The sequence below is a fragment of the Pseudonaja textilis genome, chromosome 2, assembly GCF_049901715.1.
Source record: "Pseudonaja textilis isolate UNSWEBS1 chromosome 2, rPseTex1.2, whole genome shotgun sequence".
In the NCBI taxonomy this organism is placed as follows: domain Eukaryota; kingdom Metazoa; phylum Chordata; class Lepidosauria; order Squamata; family Elapidae; genus Pseudonaja; species Pseudonaja textilis.
In genome coordinates, this window is record NC_141991.1 from 22,477,201 (window position 1) to 22,495,914 (window position 18,714).

Here is an 18,714-nt window from a genome sequence, read left to right on the forward strand (position 1 = left end):
TGCTTCAACAATTCAACTCTCTTACCCAGATTTGTTACGTGTCACCAACTTGCGGGTGAACTTCACAAAGCTGCACACTCTGGGAGACAATTTGTTAGACTCACGATATCAAGTACTGCAGAAATACTACTATGCGGTATATGAGATGGTGCTTCGAGGGAGCTGCTTCTGTTATGGACATGCCTCCGAGTGTGCGCCGTTCACAGGATCGGCTACTCCAGTTGAAGGCATGGTAAGTTGCTCAGTGGGAGGCAAGGAGAAGATCAGGGTGGTGAGAAATTGGTAACCACATGAAGTGTGTTAGAATTTGCAGCAGAAATTCAAATCCAGGAAACACACACAGATAACTGATTCAGCAGGATTCATTAACTTCTTTATATGCATATAATATACAAGTAAATATACAATACCAAAGTAGGTGTCAGGATTGCGGCAGTTGCCCTAATTAAATCATGAGCCTCGAGCCAAGCTTCAAAAACTTCAAACGATTTATTAGGAGCTAACATGTCGGTATGTAGCTGTAGTTCTTCCCACGTGGTAAAATTACAATCCAAACACAAGCAGGAGCTTCAGAGCTCAGAGCAGAGAGAGAGAGATAAGCCACGCCCAGACTCTCTCTTTAAGTCTCAGTTTCTAATTTCCATTGGCTGATCTTGTTAACCATGTCTCTGCCAGTTCATGAATATTCTGACAAAGTTTACGTGAGCTCAGCTTGTATCAGGAGTTTTCTGCACCTACTGTAGGAATTCATGCTCTTTTAAAAAAATATCTCTATGTTGGGAGTCTATGGAGATTCTCAGTCATCCAGGTCATGGTTATCCCAAAGGTGCTTTTTCAAGAGGCAACTGGACTTTCTGGTTTTTCTTTGAAGATGTTTCAAAGAAGATTGAAGATAGATAGATGATACGACATCATCTATCTCCAATCTACAACACAGTCCAAGAAGGCTCTATACCCATTTGCACTACTCAGGTGACCCTGATGACACAGATAAACCTCCAGGTGACCTTAATGTCCCGCTAAAAGGATGCAAATGACCAGCCGTCTGCAAGGAGTATAAATCCTTCCATTCTCCACCATCCAGTTAGAGCTGAAGGAGCTTCTTGGATGAGAAGCGAACCTTCTTCAAAGAAAAATCAGAAAATCCAGTTGCCTCTTGAAAAAAAAGCACTTTGGGGACTGTATGCTGGGAGCTGCTCTCTCGTGAATTGATGTGCAAGGCCTGGTAAACCTATTTTATCCATCTCCTCTGCTCCAGATCCACGGGCGGTGTGTCTGCAAGCACCACACCAAGGGCCTCAACTGTGAGTTCTGCAAGAATTTCTATCAGGACTTGCCCTGGAGTCCAGCCGAGGTCCACAATCCACATGCTTGCAAAGGTGTGAGTTGAAAGCAAGGCTTTTGTGGTTACACGGAGCAGTGAGGGAATTGCATTAGTAAACCAGTGGGAGGCTTGCAGGGACATCAGTCTCTGACGCACATGGTAACATCACTGACTTCGTGTGGTTGCATAGCCAAGACCACAAGCCCTGGAAAAGTTTAGATTAAATTAACAGAGTTGGGAGGGACCTTGTATATCGTCTAGTCCAATCCCTCCGCCCAAGAAAAAAGAGGCTAGCGTAGATCTATTTCAAGCTATTTAGCTCTCATCAGCTAGCCATACCCTTCTGGGATTCAAACCTGGGCTACTCGCATATTAGGTAGATATATTAACCTCTAAGCCATGGGTTCTCCTCCAAGTTTAATCATGGGTGTACTTACTGATTTATTAAACCGTATGGGAAGTTTTTTTATTTGGAACTACAATTTCCATTGCTAAGCAAGGCGATTGTTGAGTCAATCATGCCCAGTTTTAAGATCTTTTCCCCCATGATTAGGAGTTGTTAAGTGAATTATGCAGTTGTTAAGTGAATCTGACTTCCCCCGTTAACTTTGCTTATCAGAAGCCAGATGGGAAAGATCGCAAACGGTGATCCCAGGACCTTGCAACCTTCGTAAATACGTTTCGTTTGCCAAGTGCCTGAATTTTGATCATGCAACTGAGATGGTCATAAGTGCACGGACCGATTCTAAGTCACCTTTTTTCAGTGCTGTTGTAATTTTGAATGGTCAGCAATGAATGGTTGTAAATCAAGGACTACCTGTACAGGTAATAGCCGTTCAAGGTTACAATGGCACAGAAAAAAGTGACTTAGGACTGTTTTTCACAGTTACAACTTTGCAGCATCCCCATGGTCACATTTCACAATTCAGATGCTTGGCAACCAGTTCATACTTATGACTATTGCACCATCCCCCGGGTCATGTGATCCCCTTTTGCGACCTTCTGACAAGCAAAGTCGACGAGGAAGACAGATTCACTTAACAACGAGGTCACTAACTAATCAACTGGAGTGATTCACTTCACAGCTGTGGCAAGAAAGCTCGTAAAATGGGGCGAAACCCACTTAACAAATTTCTCACTTAACCACATAAATTTTGGGCTCAATTTTGGTCATAAGTCGAGAACCACCTGTATAGTATCCTGAATCACACATCTAGTCAAGATCCAGGCAGAGAGCTTCCTCTTTTGAATGGCCATCCAACCCCACTGCAGAAATTCCCGAAGCTTTCTCCTCCCTGGTTGAGGGCTCCTTCATCTGGGCTGCCTTGTTTCTTTGTGATACTCCTTGGGAGCATCCTATGGGAGCATCACAGTTGTCATGACTTGAGACCATTCAGGACCCCAAGTTTCAGGGAAATTGATAGGCTGTGTCACCGTTTATTTAGGCTCTACTGGAATAAGAGCTGTGATGGGTGGTGCAGTGGTTAGAGTGCAGTACTGCAGGCTACTTCTGCTGACTGCCGGCCGATTGCAATTTGGCAGTTTGCTCTTGACCGGCTCAAGGTTGACTCAGCCTTCCATCCTTCTGATAAAATGAGGACCCAGATTGTTGGGGGGGGCAATAGGCTGACTCTGCAAACCGCTTAGAGAGGGCTGTAAAGCACTGTGAAGCGGTATATAAGTCTAAGTGCTATTGCTATTCCTATAAGTATTGCTAGATTAGGGGGTTGTCTTGGGTGGTATCCATGGAGGAGAATGGACACGAACGGAATGCAGGCAACTGAATCACTTCCCTGTCTTCTCGCCAGAGTGCAACTGCAACGAACACTCCCACCGGTGCCACTTTGACATAGCCGTCTACCTGGCTACAGGTAACTCCAGTGGTGGGGTCTGTGACGAGTGCCAGCACAACACCATGGGCCGCCACTGCCAGAGCTGCAAGCCGTTCTTTTACCGCAACCCACTGGCTGACATTAGGGCCAAAACCGCGTGCATTCGTAAGTATGTCGCTTTCTTCTTGCATGCCCCAGAAACAAAGAGGAAGTAAACTGAATCTATACATGTGAGTGGCTTTGCCAATTGCTTTGGGAAGCACTCTGTAGAACTGAAAAGCGTCCATTCTTTCGTTGACCTTTTCTTTTTTCTTCCATTGTGTCTGATTCTTGGAGTTTATCTGGACAAATCCCTCCAGTTTTCTTCGCAAGGTTTTTTCAGAAGTGGTTTGCCATTGCCTCTTTCCTAGGGCTTAGAGAAAGTGACTGGCCTAATGGTCACCCATCCGGCTTTGTTCCTGAAGCGGAACAAAAAGTCACAGTCTCTCAGTTTCTAGCCTGAGACCTTAACCCCTACACCAAGCTGGCTTTCTTGACCCTAAAGATAAAGGTTCCCCTTGCACATACATGTAGTCATTTCCGGCTCTAGGGGACAGTGTTTATCTCCATTTCTAAGCTGAAGAGCCAGCGCTGTCCAAAGACGTCTCCATAGTCATACTAAATGCCAAAGGCTCACGGAACACTGTTCCCTTCCCACCAAAGTGGTCCCTATTTTTTTACTTGCCTTTATTACATACTTTGGAAATGCTAGGTTGGCAGGAGCAGAGACAAGTAACGGGAGTTCACTCCATCATGTGGCACTAGGGATTCGAACCGCCGAACTGCCGACCTTTCTGATCGACAAGCTCAGCATCTTAGCCACTGATTCCCACTAGTTTAAATTGCTAGCAATTTTTAAACTAGTCAGCCATCAGGTCCTATTGTTTTGACCACTTCCAGGATGTATTGATCTGTACGAAGGCCATGGTTGCTTGTAAGGTATCATTGGAGCTTTCCTCCAGAGGAAAGGATTTGAAGCGGATTATGAAATAAACTGTCAGTAGAAATGAATGCTGCACACAATTGTCTGTGCCTTTGATTCACAGATGCTTCCCTACAAAGTGTTTTGTGCTGGATAACTCTGCACTCTGTGATCCCATCCCATCATCTTCTTTAGCAGTTAGTTCAGCTTGGTTCTAAAACAAGTGTACAATCGAGCCTTTTGATTGAAACAAAAGTCTGAAGTTACTCATAAGGTTTCCCTTCGGATTCTCTTTCCGTGGCTCTTTTCGTGGCTCCTGATACGTCAACACCAGGATGTCTGCAGGGGTCAGAAGTTCAATATGATGGTCACCTCTGCATAATACTCAGTTAGCCAGAAAGTGCCAAGTCAAGTCTAAGCTCATGTGTGGCAAAATGCAAAGACCCAGTTCCTGGGCATCTTCAGAGAAGCAAATTTTTGCTTTTCCTGTGCACCAGGCACAACCAAAATGCATCTTCCAGCATGTTTGTGGGTCATACCCTTTCCTCCAAGAATGTCTTTTTCTCCTTAGAGCAGGGGTGTCAAACTCAAGGCCCGTGGGCCAGATACGACCTATGGGGTGTTTAGATCTGACCCGCGGGGCTGCCCTGGAAACAGCGGATGGCCTCCTGGAGCCCTTTGCCAGTGAAAATGGAGTGTGGGGGGTGGCCATGCTCGGCTCATCAAGGCTCCATTTTTGGCCACAACAGCCTCCTGCAGACCTCTGCCAGCAAAAATGGAGTCCAGGCAGGCTGTGTGCGGCCAACCCGAGCTCCAGTTTTGCTGGCAGAGGGATGCAGGAGGCTGTCACAGCTGAAAACAGAGCCTCGACGAGTGACACTGAGCTGGTCACATCCTGCCCCTGGTCACACACCCCTGCCCCACCCCACCCCGAGGTCAAACACAACCCTGAGGTGACCCTCAGTGAAATCGAGTGACACCCTTGCCTTCAAGGGTAAAATGAGAGAAACATGGATAGGCCACTAGCAAGAAGGACAGGGACTCTTGAATGTTTTTGTAAAACCCAAAGTTAGACCTGGTCTTTCTGAAGCTGCTCCAGCGTGAAGAAAGAGGTTAACAAATCACTATTTCTGGGAGTCTCCATTGGTTTTACGGTGCCTCCAGCATGTGGTGTGAATAGCGGTGTGGCATTGTTCAGCCTATCCAATTTACCGATTTCTTCCGCTCCACACGCATGCTTTTTCTCTTTCATCTCGTAGCCTGTGACTGTGACCCAGCTGGCTCTTCGGATGGAGGTGTGTGTGACAGTCATACAGACACAACGCTGGGTATGATTGCGGGGCAGTGTCGCTGCAAAGAGAACGTCAAAGGTGCGCGTTGTGACAGCTGCAAAGAAGGCTTTTACAGCCTGAGCCTGAACGATCCTCTTGGCTGCCAACGTAAGTAACAAGGCTGTCTGGGGAAACCAGGTGGCTGCAGGAATAGACTACTGGTAGTCCTCATCTTACAACCACAATGGAGCCCAACATTTCTGTTGTTAAGTGAGACATTTGTTAAGGGAGCTTTGCCCTATTTTGCCACTTTTTGTGATGACCCGGGGCATGGCGCAAAGGCAACACAGTCAGATAATCAATAAAAGTCCCTTTAATAGCTCCAACTTTGCCCCCAGGGTCCAGGTTACTGCTGGACTGCTTTTTAACCTCAGCTGCTTCACGCGGCACAGCCAATTGCCGCACATCAGCTGTTTTACACACAGGGCTTGCAGCGGAAGGTGAGTTGCAAATGCTGCCCTCACGCAAAGCACATACTCACACTGAACCAGTAGGAAATGTTTTTGAAACCCACCACTGGTACGTGTCTGTCGTTTGGAGACAGTTGCATAGCTGTTGCATTTGTACTTCCAGTAATGTTAATATTCTGGCCGGTGGGGGGAGAGGCTTTCAAACCACCTGACTCTCAACAGGAAGTCAGATCAACCAATCAACATGCAGGATGTACATCTGCACGCAACGCATAGTTGAGATTTAGGACTCATACACGTTGGCCTGCCTGCAATCATCGGCAATCTACGCTTACCCATCAATCTCTTTGCAGTGTAGAAATGCATCAACACCTACGTGCAGTTCCGGATAAGTCTAAGCCAAGCTTAGTTGGTCATACCCAACATGACAGCCATTCTTTGAAAGAACCTCAAACATGCTCTCAAAATTCCAAATGTGCCCACTGGCTTAGAGAGATTAGGAATCCGGGCTCTATCAGCGCATTTTTTAGTATCTCTTACGCAGCCTATTATTTCTCGCTCTGTCTATATTTACTTAAACAGTACTCCCTATCCTTTAGTGTTTTTTTTTAAGGCAAAATAACTATGGAATGGAAATTCATTAGACCTTACTATTTTGGAGCAAAGTGAAGAAACAGCTTGTACTAGGTGAATTCTCTTAGCAGAATCTGAATGCTATGGTTGTAGCATGTTGGGTGGAGCAAAGCGGTTGGGCATTTGCAGCCATCTAGTCTGCTATGTTGGGCTTTGGGGAGGGGAGAAGTTTAAGCAGAGAAATGTGTGCCTCAAACCTCATTGCAACACAATCTGGAGGAGAGTTGAGGGTTGCATGTCATTCATGGCCAGTGAGGTTCTTGGTGCACTTTGAACTTGGTTGTTTTCTTGCAGACATTTCATTAGGTCCTTCAGACTGTTGTTTGCTGTTTGTTGGAGTGTTTGTCTGAATTGTTTCTTATTGGCTTTGAATGATATGTTGTTTGTCTCTAAAGCTCATGAGGACAATAGAATAGAACATCTGTAGCTCAGGGTTGAACTGTGAGATCTCTGGTACTCTCTGAGTTTAGTTGTTTTCTTGCAGATGTTTCATTACCCAACTAGCTAACATCATCAGTCCTAGAAGGGAGTGGGTTTGCTTTCTCTACTCCCTTCTACAGGCCCATAGAGATTAACAACATACCATTCAAAAGAGACAATAAAAAACTAAAACAGCACAACACTTCCTTGCCAGCAACCTACATTCGTGGAGGCAGAGATTAATACTGAGATTAATACTATACCAACAAAAGTGTGTATAGTCAAGGCTATGGTTTTCCCAGTTGCAATGTATGGCTGTGAAAGTTGGACCATAAGAAAGGCTGAGTGCCAAAGAATTGAGGCCTTTGAACTTTGGTGCTGGAGGAGAAGACTCTTGCGAGTCCCTTGGACTGCAAGGCCATCCAACCGGTCAGTCCTAGAGAAGATCAACCCTGACTGCTCTTTAGAAGGCCAGATCCTGAAGATGAAACTCAAATACTTTGGCCACCTAATGAGAAGGAAGGACTCACTGGAGAAGAGCCTAATGCTGGGAAAGACTGAGGACAATAGAAGAAGGAGGGGACAACAGAGAATGAGGTGGCTGAATGGAGTCACTGGAGCAGTCGGCGTGAGCTTAGATGAGCTCCAGAAGATGGTAGAGGACAGGAAGGCCTGGAGGAACATTGTCCATGGAGTCGCGATGAGTCGGACACAACTTCGCAACTAGCAACAAAATATTATACCAAAATCAAGCAGTAAAGCAATATTTCAATCAGCTCAGTCAAACGATCCAACTCAGACAAACAATCGAGGAGGGCGGAGCTGACGTGATGATACGGCATGCGATCTTGGAGGTCTGAGATCGCTGCCGATATCTTTGTTCCTGGATGGTCCTATCGGATCTAAACCATCCCGAAGAGATGGTGAAAGTGAAGAGTGCGTCCTGTCGATCCCAGGGATACCACAAAGCCCCTGATAGATCCAGGAGAAGCTCTTCTTTCTAGTGGCAAAGAGGCGGCCTTTAAAGCTGCTGAAGTTGAGACAGCTCCGAAACAGAAGAGAACAGAAAGAGAGAGTGTGCCGGTTTGGTGAGAAATTTTTTTTTATTCTAAGATCTGAAAGGACACCCTAAGGAAAAGAAAGAATCTGTAAAAGTTTTGACAGAAGTGATTAAGTGGCGATTTTAAACAGATTTGTCAAAGTAATGTGTTTTTTCTTTCTCATTGCTGGATTTTCTATATATGATCTTGTGTTTTGAAACGGGACTGGTTTTTTCGTTCATATCTATTTTTTTCTTCTCCTTTTTGATTTTGTGATATTTTAGGCTAGAGGCTCCCTTTAGTTATTTCTTTTTTAAAAAATATCTTTTTCTTTTTTTATTAATTCTTATTATATCCTGCTCGGAAAAGGAGGGGGAAAGTGAGAGCAAAGAAACTTTGTAACACTGCCAACTAGAGGCTTGAAAATATTCTATTTCCCTGTGACCAGACAAAGCTGAGAAAGAAAGAAATGAGACTCTTTTTCAAGGACCTTGCTATTTGATAAGATAGAGGGAAAAGCACGAGAGAGTATTATTGCAGGTGCTCTTCTGGGTTTCTATCAACAGCTGGAGTCTGGTGTTGAAACCTAGGGGGAAAAAAGGTGATAAGTTTTTGGAGAAGAGAGCTATAATAAGAGCCTTGGATAATTAAACAAAGTGCAGTGTGCCCTTTTTACTTTTTCTAAGTTGTGCTATCCCTCCTCACCAGCTTTATTGTATTTCTTTTTATTTAATTTTTTTTTGTAATAACTATATGGGTTTTTGGCTTTGTTGGAGCTTGTCTTTGTTTTTCTTTTTTTCTTTGGAAGTCCAATCTCTACGTTTGCTTTTTATTTTAAAGGGAAAGCCTTAAAAGCCTTTATTTTTCCCTTTCCTGGTATTTTTGTTTTTTCATCTACTTTTCTGGTTTATTCTTATGTACTTTTTTCTATTTGAGACCTTTCAATTGGATTAAGGTGTTGAAGAACCTGAAGAATTTTTCCCTTTTCTTTTTTTTCTTTTTCTTTTTAAGCTCTTTTTCTTTATCCTACTATTGATTGGATTAAGGTATACAAGAACCTGAAGAAATTTTGTCCTCCCTTCTTTTTTCTTTTTTTTTTACTATTATTGGGCTTCTTTTTTCTACTATTTTTATTTTGAACTATAATTGGTTACTTCACAATTGGATTAAGGTTTAGAAGAACCTGAAGATTTTGAATTGCTTAAAATGAGTAGGAAATTTACAGCTCCTGGTTCTTCAATTTCTACTTCTTCCTCTCCACCATCTGGAGGACAACGTTCAATACAGACAATGTTAAAGCAAGAAAAAGAACAAGAAAAAGTGACTCTGCAGATGATTATGCAAGGAATTCAAAATATTCAAGCAAGATCAGAGAATATTGAAAAGAGAATAGAGAACATTGAACAAAGAACAGGGAAAACCAATGAAAAAGTGGAGAACATCCAACAAATGATGTTGAAGTATGATGAGAGATTCCAAAAAATTGAAGAAGAAGATAAACAAAGAGACAAGAAGATTGGAGATATTGATAATAGATTAACGGTGGTTGAACAAGATAAAAGTAGTATGTTGAGATGGGAGATGAATAGATCAGAATTCTATCTTAGATTCCAAAACGTAGAGGAAGAAAAAGGACAAAACTTAGCAGAGATAATGATAGAAATACTGGCTGAAGCTTTGGAAATAACTCAAGAGAAGATGATGGATGGAATAGATGAGGTTTATCGAGTTTTCACAAGATGTAATGAGAAATAGCTTACCAAGAGAAGTTCACATCAGATTTACAAAGAAAGCCATTAAAATGCAAATATTGCAAGTGGCAAGAGAGAAAACATTGAAATACAAAGATAAGGAGATTGTGGCCTTGAAACAAGTACCCAGAAGAGTGAGAGAGATGAGAAGAGAATACCGATTCTTGACTAAAATGCTACTTAAAAAAGAGGTGAATTATAGATGGCTGATTCCAGAAGGTTTAATGTTCACATGGCAAGAACAGAGACTTAGAATTGACTCAATTGAGAAAGCGGAATTATTTTATACAGAATTTTTTGGAAGGAAAGGGGAAGTGGCAGAAAAGGAGATCTCACTAATTGAATTCCAAGAGGACTGCCAAATGGTGACTGAAAAAGAAGAAGGTGCAGTAGGTGGAAAGGTGGAAGCCAAAGAACAACGTGAATTAAGATCTACGAGAGCTGCTAAACCTAACTATAAAATATAACCATGGAAGAGAAAAAATTGATTACAATTAATATAAATGGACAACTCAGCCGTTAAAAGAAGGAAAACCTTTCATAAATTAGAGAAATTAAAATTTGATATAACTTGTCTACAAGAAGTACATGTTAAAAAACAATATGAACAATTGTTGGTACAGCCAAAATTAGGGAAAATATTTACTTCCTTGACACAATGTAAGAAAAGAGGAGTGGTTTTATATATTAAAGAGACCACCCCAGCAAAATGGATCTATACCGATGATGATGGAAGAATACTAATGGTGGAAATAATGGAAAAAAATATGAAAACACTCCTGATTGCAATTTATGCTCCGAATGACAAACAAGAAGAATTCTACAAAAAATTACATATGAAAATAATCGAACTGGACTATACTAATATAGTTATGATGGGGGATTTTAATGGAATTGTAGACAATAAATTGGACTATACAGCACAGAAAACAATAAAGCAAAACAGAAAGACTCTCCCTAAATCTTTTTTTAAAATGGTAGATGAAATAAGCTTAAAAGATACATGGAGAGAAAGAATTGCTAAAATTAAACAATATACCTTCTATTCAAATAGACACTTATCATGGTCCAGAATAGATATGATATGGATGTCAACAGAATTAATACCTAACATTCAAGAAATAAATATTGAAACAAGTATTTGGGTAGATCACAATCCAATGACAATTAAATGGAAGGGACAAAAAAGATCTAGATGGACGTTAAATAATACTATTTTAAAGGAAAAAGACTTCACACAGTGGATGGAGAAAGAATTGGCTTTTTTCTTTAGAGAAAACAAAGAAGATACATCAATTCAGAATGTATGGGATACAGTGAAGGCATATGTTAGAGAAAGGCTTGATAATAGACTATACAAGGCTTGATAATAGACTATACAAGGAAAAGGAATACTATGAAAGGCCTCTAAGGCCCTAGAGAATGGGCATAAAAGGCTTGAAAAAGAGCTACAGAAAATGCCACAGAAAAAGGACATCAAGCTAAAAATGGATATAATTAAACAAAAATGGGTCAAATAGAAAAAGAAGAATTAGCACAGAAAATTAGAGGTGCTAAACAGAACTACTTTGAAGATGCAAACAAACCAGGTAGATAGTTAGCATACAAATTGAGAAAGGAGAAAGAATCAAGGAAAATATTGCAATTAATAGATGACCAAGGCCAAGTTTGCCATGGTAGCAAGGAGAAGAAGGAAATCATTCGAGACTTCTATGGGAAATTATATATGCAAGAGAATATTGATGAGGAAAGAGTTAAACAGTACTTACAGAATGCTAATTTATCTCAGATACCTAAAGAGACTGAAAAAATGTTAGAAAGCAACATAACGATGATGGAATTAAATGAAGCACCCAAAAAGCAAAATAATGGAAAGGCACCAGTCCCAGAATGGACTTCCGGCAGAATTTTATAAAACATTACAAGAATTGTTGAATCTTCCATTGTTAGAAGTTATGAATGAAATTAAGTTAAAGAAGAAGATACCTAAATCATGGTCAGAAGCCTATATTACACTTATTCCAAAAGAGGAGGCCAACCCATTACAAATTAAAAACTATAGACCCATTTCTCTACTAAATGCAGATTACAGAATCTTTGCTTCAATATTGGCAGAAAAACTTAAAAAATATTTAAATAATTTTATCCATCCTGATCAAAATGGATTTCTGCCAAAGAGACAAATTAAAAACAATATGAGAATAATCTTGGACACCTTGGAATACTGCGAGGCACATCCTGAAAAACAAATGGCTCTGATATTTCTAGATGCACAGAAGGCATTTGATAATGTGAATTCGCGATTCATGTTATTACTGTTGGAACAGATGGGTTTTGCTAGAAAATTTATTCAAGCAATAGAAGCTATGTACTATAAGCAAACGGCAAAGGTAATGATAGAGGGAGAACTGACAGACTATCAATATAACAAAAGGAACAAGACAAGGGTGCCCACTATCACCTTTGTTGTTTGTGTTAACTTTGGAAGTGTTAAACAGAAATATTAGAGATGAAAAGAATATAAAAGGAATGAAAATAAAAAAGGAAGAATTTAAGTTGCAAGCATTTGCAGATGATCTGGTTTTTATTTTAGGAGACCCACTAGAAATAGCATCAAAATTGATAAAAAAAGATAGAGACATATGGAAAGGTGGCTGGTTTGAAAATAAATAAAGATAAGACAAAAATCTTGACAAAGAATATGCTATTAAGACAAAAGGAAGAACTGGCAGACCTACTGAAAATTCAGGTCACGAGGGGGGGGGGGGGGGGGGGGGGGGGGGGGGGGGGGGGGGGGGGTTTTTGGGGGGGGGGGGGGGGGGGGGGGGGGGGGGGGGGGGGGGGGGGTTGTGGTTTTTGTGTGGGGGGGGTGTTTTTGGTGTTTTTTTGTGTTTTTTTTTTTTTTTTTTTTTTTTTTTTGTGGTGTTGGTTTATTTTTTGTTTTTTATTTTTTTTTTTTGGTTTGGGGGGGGGGGGGGGGGGGGGGAAAGGTAAATTTTTTTGGGTGGGGGTTGAGATTTGGTTTGTCTGATTGGGAGTTGTACTACCAAGCTACAAATCTGATGTGGATAACACTAAGAAATGCTAGATTGTTGACATTAGAAGGACATGATTTGTTGTTGGGGTCGCATGCTTTTTTATGGTATAAAGGAACTAAAACATAGGGGTATTTTAGAAGACATTACATACGGGAGTCTCTGTGGTTAAACTGGGAGAAGATTAAAAGGCAATGTTATTTGAAAATTCCAGTCTGGTTATCGACTATTGAAGCATTCTCGTATCCTATAATATACAAAAAGGAATAAACAGTTAGATATGGTGAAATATTGAATGAAAAGGGTGAACTTAAATCTATGCAAAAACTAGAGGAACAAGGTATAAAGATGAATTGGTTTTCATATGCGCAAATACATTCAAGGTATGATAAAGATTTTAAAACAGAAGGTTTCTATGATAAACTGACTGACTTAGATAAGATTTTGACAGGTACTGATGAAAAGGTGATTTAAAAATTGTATGGATATCTATTAGAAATTAAACTAGAAGAAGAACAAGTTAAAGAAACTATGATTGCTTGGGGGAAGAATTTTGGATATGGGATTGATTTAGAGAAATGGCAAAAATTGTGGTCTCAAAATTATAAAATGACAATGTCAACAGCATATAAAGAACATTTGTATAAGATGTTTTACAGGTGGCATTTTCCCCCAACAAGAATAGCAAGAATGTTCAAGAATAAATCTGAAAAATGTTGGAAATGTCATCAGACACCTGGCTCATATTACTATATGTGGTGGACTTGTGTGGATGCTAAAAAATACTGGACTAAAATCCACATGTGGTTGGAAAAAATGACAAAAAAACATATAGACTTGAAACCAGAGATATTTTTATTGGGAATTTTACCTGAAATATATAGTAAAGACTTGAAATACCTGATCGTAAATGTATTAACAGCGGCTAGGATTGTATTTACTAAAAACTGGAAGGAAATCATTAAGAAAATATTGGAATGTGCTGAAATGAGTAGATAGACATTTGAAATTAGAGAACAAGAGGATAAACAATTTTATAAAATTTGGGATCTTTTCTATCAATGGTTAGACAATAAAATACAGTAATGAAATACATAGACTTTTAGAAAATAATAAATATATAAAGATGTACTTTTTTCTTATTATATCTACAAAATGATTTTAGGATAGATTTGGGATGATAATATGAACTGTTATAAAATAAACTAAGTAAATAATGATTATCTTGTAAAACATGAATGAATAAAAGTATAGTGAAATGATTGATTAATAATGATACTAATGTATTTAATTGTTGATTGACAATATGAGATAATATGCAATGTAGCTGTAATCGAAGACTACGAAATGGAAGCAAAAACAATTTGTAAACCAACCGGCACACTGTATGTACACCTATGGAAGACAGCTTAAAGTTTTTATGTTTTGTTTGTTTATGTTTGTTTTTAAAAACCAATAAAATTAAAAAAACAAAAACAATCAACCATTAAACAATAGACTAATCAAGGAACTACCAAGGACAGTCCCACCAACATTGTCAGGGTGAGCCACTTGTATGTAAACAGAAAACAACCCAAATTCCTTCTAGCATTGAAGATGTTACCTAGTTGAGTAATGAAACATCTGCAAGAAAATAACCAAGCTAAGTGCTTACCCCACTTTTTAAAGACCAGAAACAGATCCCATGGAAACTACTGGTATGTATTCTCAGCCTGCAGGTGTGACCCTCGTGGGATCATCACAGAGAGCAGCTCCTGTGACCAGATCAGAGGTGATTGCTATTGCAAGCGTTTTGTCACTGGGCAGTACTGCGACCAATGTTTGGTGAGTGAGTGTTGTATCAATTGGATTTGTGCTTTTCATATTTTGAGTCCAGTCCCTAATGGGTGTGTTGGTCCTTCTCTCTCACAGCCTGAATACTGGGGTTTGAGCTACGACGTGGCAGGCTGCCGAAGCTGTGCTTGTGATTTCGGAGGTGCCTACAACAATAGGTAGGACTGCAATGAGCGGACACCAAAGGAAAGAAGGAAACATTTTAAGTGGTTCCCCAGAGACCATCTGCCTCTTTCATAGCTGAGAATCCTGAATTGGCAGACACTGAAAATAGAGCTTCACAAATTGACTCCGTAGCTAGTGGTCTAATTCTGTAATAACACTGACATCCTAAAGCAGTTCACTGCAACAGCAGCACTAACATTTATTTTATTTTTATTTGTCAATTGCTTACAAGATAATAGGTATAAGTAAAAAACATAGTTATGAATACATGAATACATATAAGAAAAATAATAAAAAAAATATAAAAGAAACAATAGGACAGGGACAGTAGGTACTTTGGTGCGCTTATGCATGCTCCCTACAGACCTCTTAGGAAAGGGATGAGGTCAATAGTAGACAGTCTAAGGTTAAAGTTTTTGGGGTTTGGGGAAAAAAACCCCACAGAGTTAGGTAGAGTATTCCAAACATTGACCACTCTGTTGCTGAAGTCGTATTTCCTGCAATCAAGTTTGGTACAATTATCCTTGAGTTTATATCTGTTGTTTGCTCTAGTGTTGTTATGGTTGAAGCTGAAGTATTCATTGACAGGTAGGACATTGCAATGTATGATTTTATATACTATACTTAGATCGGACCGAAGGCGGCGTAGTTCTAGGTTTTCTAGGTCTAGAATTTTGAGTCTGGTGGCATAAGGTATTCTGCAATGAGTAGCAGAGTGGAGAACTCTTCTTGTGAAATATTTCTGGACTTTCTCAACTGTGTTAATATCAGATACGTAATGTGGGTTCCAGACTGATGAGCTGTATTCAAGCATTGGTCTAGCAAATGTTTTGTATGCTCTAGTTATTAGTGTAATAACTAGAGAAAAAGCTACATAAGATTAGGTTAACAACTCAACACCTTTTTGGCTATGTAGTTACAATGGGCTCTAGCATTTAGGTCATTTGAGATGAGTATTCCAAGATCTTTCACAGAGTTTGGATCATCAACAAGGTCCTGACTATTCAGCCTGTATTTTATTTTCTTATTTTTTTTTGCCAATATGTAGGACAGAGCATTTATTTGTTAAGATTTGAAGTTGCCATTTGATTGACCATTCTGATACGTAGTCAAGGTCTTTTTGAAGGGTAGCAGTATTGTCTGTGTGTTGAATAGCTTTACATCATCAGCAAAGAGAACGCAGTTGCTCTTGGTATGATCACAGAGGTCATTTATGTAGAGTATGAAAAGAAATGGTCCTACAACACTGCCTTGGGGGACACCACTGTTGACAGGTACAGAATTTGATAGGATGCTCCCAATTTTGACTATTTATTGTCTGTTTGACAGGAATGCTTCTATCCAGTTATGCAGGTGTCCAGAGATACCATAAGATTTTAGTTTTAGGAGTAGTTTGTCGTGTACCACTGAATCAAAGGCTTTACAGAAGTCTATGTAGATTGCGTCTATTGCGTTGCCCTGATCGAGTTGTGTAGTCCATATGTTTTTGCAGTGTAAGAGTTGCAGATTACATGATAGTTTTTTCCTAAAACCAAATTGTTTATTAGAGAGTGGGTTGTTTGTTTCTAAGTGGAGGATGATGAATTGGTTAATAATTGATTCCATGTGACGTTCCAGGTGACGCAGCATAAAGAGATTGGTCTGTAATTTTCAACTAGGCTGGGGTCTCCCTTTTTGAAGATGGGAATGACCATGGCTTGTGACCATAGTTTTGGCAAGGAGCTGGTCCTGAAAGATTTTTCAAAGATTATGCTTAGAGGTTCGGCTATGGCAGTGGGTAGCTTTTTTAAGAAGTAGGCACATATTCCATACAGTCCAATAGATAGAGATGGTTTTAGATTACGCAGTGCTTTTTCAACAATGTCTTCTGTAAAATTGATATGCATTAGATCATTGCAGTTGTCTGTGGTTCAACTAGGAAATACTGGGCATGATCCATTGCTGTTTACAAATACTGAGCCAAAGAACCTCTTTCTCCATTGTCTAGATGGTTTTTGAGTTCTGAGCGGAGTTCATGGGAGCGGATTCTTTGCAGTATGGATAAGTCTGGTCTTGAGCAAAGTTTTTTGTGGTTGGGATTGGTTTTTGCAATGGCATTTATTGTATGAATGAATATGCGTTTTCTGGACTCATTTTTGCATACAACTCTACAAAATCTTGGGGCCACAGAGCCGTCATTGTATTTGTACCCATGGCCATCTCTGGTTATTTCAATGATTTCTTCAGGAGAGATGTTTGTTGTATTAGAGTCGCTTATGATATCACGAACTTTGGTGACGTCATCTGATTTGTTGGTGTCTTCGAGACCAGATAAGATGGCATTTGGATGTTTCTGTTCACGTTCCATGGTGTCTCTGATGAGTAAGGAGATGTTATTTGTGGAATTATTTGAAGGGATAGTAATTGTTTGTGGTTGCGGTTTGGTGGTTATTTTTGGTTGTAGTTGTGATTGCAGTTGAGGTAGTGGTTGTTGTGGGATTTGATTCTGAGCTGATAGGTACTCATTTATCTGTGCTATATTTTTTTTTTCTAGAGAAATTAGGCTTGCTTGTGTAGTTGTTTCAAAACATGTTGCTAAGCGTTCTTCCATTGAGTGAATGAGTGATTCTATGCTTTCAACTCTGTCAGATAGGGTACTCAGTTTGTTTAGCTTAGGAGAACATGATGGACATAGAAAAAAGAATGTATCTGAATTTTTAACCATATTAGCTAGGCTTTTGTTTGCGTTTAAGCAGGCAGGGTGAGCTAGATTATCGCATAGGCGGCATTTGACATAAATTTCGCTTTCATTGATGGTTTCAAGACATTTGAAACATGTACAGGTCATTGGTAGAAATATTTTTCTTTTGTTTTGTTTTGGAGTTTTTGGCTGGCATGGTCAATGGCAATAGTACAGTAATCAATTACAATAGCCAGTTAATGTGATAGGTAGACAGTTACTTAATGAATGTTGGTAATTAATAAATGTTAATTGATATGTTAGAGAACAAATCAAAAGTAAGGTTGCTTATTACTAAAAATCAATCAATTAACATTAACACAAATGTGTAGAACATTTCCACTTCATACAGCTTGGAGTCTTTTTTCTTTCTTTCTGTACTGAGTGAAATTTCACAAAATGATAACTTATACCCGAATAAATTTGAGAAAACCATCAGGAGCCAGACCAAAGTGCTTTGGGAACAGGAGTTTAGTCCTTGGGGGCCACTTTACTGTGTTCTCAGTGTCTTCCCCGAGGCCATGCTTATCTTAGCAATAGTTCCCATAAAAATTCTCCTTCATGTCCTAGTGCTCTCCAAGTTACACTCCTTTTTGGTTGGGTGAACTGACCATCTGATGAGAGGAAGCCATAGAGAAATACAGGTGGTACCTCCACTTACCAGCATAACGGAGACCAACACTTTTGTTGGTATCCAAGACAGTTGTTAAGTGAGCCATGTCCCATTTCACCAACCTTTTGCCACAGTTATTAATCACTGCAGTTGTTAAGTTAGTAACATGGTTGTTAAGTGAATGTAGCTTCCCTGTTGATTTTATTTATTTATTTATCTATTTATTTGATTTGTCAATCGCTTACAAGATAATAGGTATAAACTTGAGTATGAATACAGGAAATAGGTACAAATAAATGGGGACAATAGGACAGGGACAGTAGGCACGATTGTGCACTTATGCACGCCCCTTGCAGACTTCTTAGGAATGGGGTGAGGTCAATAGTGGATAGTTTAAGGTTAAAGGCGTGGGGGTTAGAAGATGTAACAACAGAGTCAGGTAGTGCATTCCAGGCATTGATCACTCTGTTGCTGAAGTACTTTCTGCAGTCAAGTTTGGAGTAGCTTACCTTGAGTTTGTATCTGTTGTGTGCTCTTGTAGTGTTATGGTTGAAGCTGAAGTAGTCATTGACTGATAGGACATTGTAGCAGATAATTGTGTGTACTATGCTTAAGTCCAACCGTAGGTCGCGTAGTTCTAGGTTGTC

At 39.9% G+C, this 18,714-nt stretch overlaps 1 protein-coding gene across 4 annotated transcripts in view; it reads left to right on the forward strand.

The window, feature by feature from the left end:
• LOC113447625 (laminin subunit beta-1-like) overlaps positions 1–18,714 on the forward strand; it is a 109,466-nt gene that overhangs the window by 37,671 nt on the left and 53,081 nt on the right. For all 4 annotated transcript variants that reach the window (XM_087923514.1, XM_087923515.1, XM_087923516.1 and 1 more), the window contains exons 8-13: positions 30–232; positions 1,259–1,379; positions 3,133–3,321; positions 5,377–5,556; positions 14,449–14,561; positions 14,649–14,728. In XM_087923514.1, the coding sequence (XP_087779640.1) occupies positions 30–232; positions 1,259–1,379; positions 3,133–3,321; positions 5,377–5,556; positions 14,449–14,561; positions 14,649–14,728 (886 nt within the window). The remainder of the gene's footprint in view (positions 1–29; positions 233–1,258; positions 1,380–3,132; positions 3,322–5,376; positions 5,557–14,448; positions 14,562–14,648; positions 14,729–18,714) is intronic.